Genomic DNA, 6,216 nt, shown 5'->3' on the forward strand with positions numbered 1-6,216 from the left:
AAGCCGCGACGAGACCCGCGGAAGCTCCAAAAACGCCTGGCCTCCGTAGGTTAGGCTGACCACAGCGGAAGGAGCAAGAGCAAATTTGCTCCCTCCTCGTTTCCCACGCACTCTCTATCTACAGTGTCAAATAATACATCTACAGTATCAAACAGTGTATCTACAGTGTCAAACAGTATATTTGCTCATTCCATTGCGGACGGTCTTATCCCCCCTTCCCGACGCGTCTGCCCCGGACAGGACACCGATAAAAATCGCGACAGCGACGCCTCGCTAATAAATTACCCCGCGCCCGATCGGAATAATAATGCACGGCACCGGCGCACCTCAACGCGGCGGGGCCACACTAACAAAAAAATAATAAAAATCCACCACCACTCCTAGTCCTAGCTTCCGCTGCACACAGTTCTACTCCGAGGCACAAGCGCGGAGCAGAGCAAACCCTCGGCTAGCTAACTCGCCAGCCAGTGACAAAGAGTGCTCGCGCCGCCGCAGCCGAGCTGAGAAGCTAGGGAGCTGGGGGATCGGCTCGGCTCGTCTCGGTGTGGTGCTGCCCATGGCCGGCGCCGCCGGCGACGGTGCGGAAGGGGTCGGAGGCGAGTGGCCCTTCGCTGGCGCCGACGCCTTCGCGGAGTACCCGTCGTCCGTCTTCGCGGAGCTTGGCTGGCCGGGCGGCCTGGCCGCGGGCGCTGGGGAGCTGCCGGTGCTGGATCAGGGTTTACCTTTTCGTTTTTTTTTCAAATCCCGCCGTTTGCCGGAAACGAAATTTCGGCCGAAATTTCGCCGAATTTCGCTAATTCCGAACGGAAAGAGAATTCAAATTCAAAAAACGAAATTTCGGTGAATTCCGACCGAAATTTCGGTGATTTCGACCGAAATTTCGGTGATTTCGACCGGAAAATGATGTCCGTTGTGATTTTCATACTGTTCCCGAGGTCAAATGAAAAACTTTTGAATACCAACTTTGTTCAGTTTTTCGAGATCTACAACTTTTGTTTCAGGAACTTTTTCATTTGAGCAATGGTTTGAAAGTTATTTAATTATTTCAAAAACTACCAATTAAAAGTCTTGTCATTTCATGTGACAACTTTCATTTTCTCTCTTAGGCCACAACTGGACTTTTATTATTCTTGTTATGGCGGATATTCCTATAAATTTTTAGGGATATTAGTTGATCCAATTGAAAGTTATTTTAAATCCAGGACAAACATGATTTGAATTGGTTATCAATTCATGTGACAGTGTTTGAATTTTTTGTTTGATTCAATTTGTATAGAGAATTCCTAAAATGTAATTTGTATAGAGCGAGGAGGGGTCTGGAGAAATGCCAAGCTGCATCGGATACTAAAAAACTATAAATTCTACCTCATTAGACTACAAATAACCTTGTTTTTCAACTAAAATATAATTTTAGCCTAGCAAATGATTTTAGATTTGAGTGTGTTCTAGTCCTATTTGCTCAGAAGAACACCTAGTTTTTTATCATATTTTTTTCGAATTTTTTATAAATATTTTTGAATTTTTAAATTTGAAAACGAAAAATGGCGAAAAATACCGAAATTTCTCTTCCCGGTAACTAGCGAAAACGAAAAAAAACACCGAATTTCGACGAAATTCGACCGAAAAATTTAACCCTGTGCTGGATCTGCCCGAGGCGGCGGCGGCGGCGCCGCCCGCGGAGGCGACGCGGCTGGAGGAGGCCGTAGCGCCAGCCAGGTCAGGGGACGCCGCCGCTTCGTCGAGCTCAAGCGGGGATGGGGACGGGGATGGCGCCGCGCCGGGAAGCTACGACCGGAAGCCAGCCGCCGAGACAGCGTAAGTGCACGCGCCGTAGCGCGTATAGTACCCATAGTCTTGCACGTCCTGGCGCTTGGCCGGCGCTCGTCGGCTCGCCGGCGGCGAGTGGCGGAGCCGTGATTTCGGGGCACGAAAGCGAGGCTCCGCGACACGTTTTTACGTGCGATGCGCGTCCGGGAGGGGCAATCTCGTCAATAGCCAGCCGGCGGCACGTCCACGCAGATCCGCGTGCCGCGTCGTCGGCTCTCGCGCCGCGATTTGCGTGCGCGGATTGTTCCAAGTTTCACGCGTTTTCCTTTGTTTTTTCCTCCTCCGTCCCTCTCTCTCCCCTTTTTCTATTCCGCATTTTCAGTAGTAGATTATTGTTGATCAGTATTTCCGTCTACCATTCACTTGTTCGTATGCATACGTATTAGATTAGTAGCATTTTTTGTTAGGAATTTGTGCATCTTGTTATCAATAGAGGATCCAAATATAGAAATAGTCTCTAGTTTTTGAATTGGCAAAAAACGCATGCTTCGATCAGAAGTTGTTGAAGGCAGCATTTCTTGACGAATTGTTTGGTCAAACAACATGTTTATTTTGAGAATTAACACCTTTCAAGCAAAGGAAATTAAGAAACGGAAAACATACACAAGAGCATCATCATGTGCCGACCGTGATGAACGCGAGATGTTTTTCCCATGCTAGCACTTTCCTCGCTGATCTGCATGTCAGCAACGTTGACGGCGAGCGGAACATCCGATCCAGTGGGGGCCGTGGTGTTGGTCACTGCACGTCCGTCCTGTCCTGCCATGATCGGCCGACCAATTTCCTTGTCTGGCCTACCTTTGCTGAGTTCAGTGCGCATTAAATCCTGCAGCACACTCCAGCCTACACTGCAATAACTTCTCCAAGGCATGGATCGATCGAAACTGACGCACGCTGCTGATAGATCTGCCCGCTATGACGACGTGCCAGTACCTTGCGTTCAGTTTAATTTGGTTTTCTTGGGCAGTTTTTGACTTTTTTTTCAAATAATAATGACATGAAAGTTACTTGAGTTTTTTCGTGAGGTGTCGGTCATCTCTGACACAGCTCTGCCGGATTTGCGAACGCAGGAGTACGAAGCCGGCGGCGGCGAAGAAGGGGCAGAAGCGGGCGCGGCAGCCGCGGTTCGCGTTCATGACCAAGAGCGAGATCGATCACCTCGAGGACGGCTACAGATGGAGGAAGTACGGCCAGAAAGCTGTCAAGAACAGTCCTTTCCCAAGGTGATTCATTGCTTCACCTGTCTCCTACCTTTCTACTAACTGCTATCTCATTTTATGTACACGCAACAAGGTGATCTTTTTTTTTTTTTGCGGATAAACAAGGTGATCAGTTAATCGAGCCCTCCTTTTCACTGTTTTTCTCCCATTGGAATCTTCTTCATGATTATTGTAGTACTTAAAACCAGATGATATATATATTAACTCACATTAGTATATATGAAAACACTTTGAGTTTTACAAAGAAAAAGATCTAGCTTTTTATAAGCTTTGAGTAGAAATTAACAGGAGAGGGCGCGACTTTGGCTAAAACGAATTTCTTGAGCAGGAGCTACTACAGATGCACCAACAGCAAATGCACGGTGAAGAAGCGCGTGGAGCGGTCCTCGGCCGACCCCTCCGTGGTGATCACCACCTACGAGGGCCAGCACTGCCACCACATCGGCTCGTTCCCGCGCGGCGGCGGAGTAGGCGCCGCCGCCGCCGCGGCGCACATCCATCGCAGCGTGGCCGCCGTCGCGCTTGCGGAGCAGATGTCGTCGTTCATTCCCCCGCAGCAGCTCTACGGGTTGCCGCCGTTGCGCCCACAGGGCTCGCCGTCCTCGGAGACCGTCGTTAGCCCGGCGTCCACATCTTTGCAGCAGCTGAATGGCAGCGGCGACGAGCTGCAGCGGACAAGCTTCAGCCCGAGGGCGTCCCCGGCGCGGTCGCCGACGACGACGACGCCGTCACCGGCCATCTCAGTAGTTGAGAAGGCCGGCGGGTTATTGGACGATATGGTGCCTCATGGAGTAAGGCATGGATGACAAAATGGTAAAGAAACTGAGCTAAAGTAAGATATCCAGTACGGATTTTATTTATAGAGTAGTGATGAGTGGATGGTCGTATATATGTCCTCGTAGGCGAGTTATGTTTTTTTTTGTTCAATTTCGTGTTGTATTTCGTTATTGTGTAGTATGATTATTAGTAGGCCGATATTTTATTTGTTTGAAGTTTGCAGTTATGATTGTGTCCGTACATTCTAGTATTTGTTATCCTTAAATATTCTAACTTTGATAGAAACACGGTCTAAAAAAACTTTGATAGAAACACTTCATGATTTGTATATATTTATGAATGGGGGTAGAGTAAGCAGTTTCTCAACTTTATGTTGGCATGTAGGACTAGGAGTACGTCGTAGGAGCAATTGGCACTTCAGCCGTACGTGGTGCAACAAATATACATGAATGTGTGTCTGCTTGCATTGCTAGTACACATCACACATGTGATTGAGTGATGACTCGAGGGATTATATTTTTTTTATATACATATGATGATACTCCGAGTTAAATTTTTGTCTTCGGAAATAGTTGGATATATACAAGTTATTTTTTATATTCCATCTCCAGCGCGTCCGGTAGTTTTTTTTAACTATCTATTCTTTTTCATATTGCTCATGGGTCCAAGGGGAAAAATGCAGTAGATACTAAATAGGTAAATGCCACACACACACACACACACACACACACACACACACACACACACACACACACATAGGGGTGGTAAAGGGCCCAACATTTTGAACTAGAAAATCTAAGGATCGGGCCCTAAAAGGGCCGGGCTCTAAACATATGTATTTTTGAACTAAAAATTTTAAGGGCTTTATTGGACTGTGAAGAGGCCATTAGGGCCATGACCCATTACCACCCCTACACACACACACACATATATATATATATATATATATATATATATATATATATATATATATATATATATATATATATATATATATATATATATATATATATATCAGCATATATGCTTGGTTTCCATCATCCACAGAAATCCATATAAACACTCATATATAGTATATCGGAAGGAAAGGCGTGTGCATATGTGCGTTCATACTTGTGCACATGCAAGACCATTATTCCTATCTTTTTAATCAAGGATTTAGAGTGACTTGACTTGACCTGTGTGGAGTCTGATCTAATTCATGTCCGCACACATCTGTTGCAGACTTATCTATCTGACGACGAATTGAAGTCCTCTCGGCACTAGCTACCAGCGGCAGCAGGAAGGCAGATAAACCAGCTGCTAGTATGGCTTCTGGATCGTATCCCGCGGCATTATCCATCAATATATAGTTAGTTTTCTCTCTAAGCTAAATGACCAGGTAATGCATGTGGATTGTATGTATGTAACTCTCAGCTTCAGATCAGTTATTGACAGAATATGCATGGTATTTTTCATAGCTAATTTATCCAGCAGTGTCCAGGTTTGTACTCTTCATGGCAATTTTTTCTGCCAGATAACTTACATCAGATTAGTAAATTATGGCCCCTCCGTTCTGAATTCCTACTTTTTATTTTCCTATATGTTGTTTCTGCAGATTCTCCATCTGTGTAAACCTATGTTCAAACCTACTGTATTTTCTTTTTCGTAATAACTCCAGTACTATTACAACTTCAATTGGAATTGATGGAGAGGTGCTCAGAGTTCAGACCCGCCCCCAACCCTCCCTGCGTCTGCGTCCGATGTACGTACATATATCCTCTGAGCAGCTAATGAGCTTTACCCTACTTGGAATTCAATTCGGCGTGGATGGAATGTTCCCTCTCGCTCCACCATGCTTGCTCCACCTGCTTCCGCTGCTACGTGAGGTGTCCCCGGGTTCACATGCAGGGACGCAGAGCTGCAGGCCCCGCCGGCCGGCCGGCGCCTTTAGTGGCAGCCGGGCCGGTCCTACAGAAAGGAGGACGACGCTGCCGACGACCTCGCCGTATCTTCAGCTACTAGCTGCAAGTCTTCCCCTTTCGTTGGGTTCCTATCGGCGGCAGAGCGGCAGCGGCAGCGGCGATTGGGCTATTATGCTTCGTTCCTTTCTTATCTTGTCGACGTTAGATTGAGCGCGACCCTTGGTGAGAGTGAGAAGGATGTGTCGTTTTCGGAATTCCGGTGGTGGTGCTCGTCGGCTGTGGCCTGGCTGGCCTCGACGGGAAAGGGGCGGCGGGGCGCACGCCGACGCCGCCGTCCGCCGTGTGAACCGGATCGATCGAGCTGGACGAAGCGATAGGTGATGGTGTCAGCCGTGTGCCTTCGGGAACTGACCGCCGGCCGGCGCGTCGGTGGGAAAGTTCCAGGAAAGGAAAAGGGCTAGCTACCTGCTCCACTATCTGCCGTACGC

General features: G+C 47.5%; 1 protein-coding gene across 1 annotated transcript; it reads left to right on the top strand.

Moving 5' to 3' along the window:
• Positions 1-311: 311 nt before the first annotated feature.
• On the top strand, positions 312-5,384 carry LOC120649707 (probable WRKY transcription factor 57). The gene is made up of 5 exons (XM_039926576.1): positions 312-713; positions 1,647-1,815; positions 2,898-3,050; positions 3,376-3,879; positions 5,049-5,384. The coding sequence occupies exons 1-4, from the start codon at positions 557-559 to the stop codon at positions 3,851-3,853; spliced, it is 957 nt and encodes a 318-aa protein (XP_039782510.1). The 5' UTR covers positions 312-556; the 3' UTR covers positions 3,854-3,879; positions 5,049-5,384.
• Positions 5,385-6,216: the final 832 nt, after the last annotated feature.

The sequence above is a fragment of the Panicum virgatum genome, chromosome 9K (genome assembly GCF_016808335.1).
Source record: "Panicum virgatum strain AP13 chromosome 9K, P.virgatum_v5, whole genome shotgun sequence".
NCBI classification, from domain to species: domain Eukaryota; kingdom Viridiplantae; phylum Streptophyta; class Magnoliopsida; order Poales; family Poaceae; genus Panicum; species Panicum virgatum.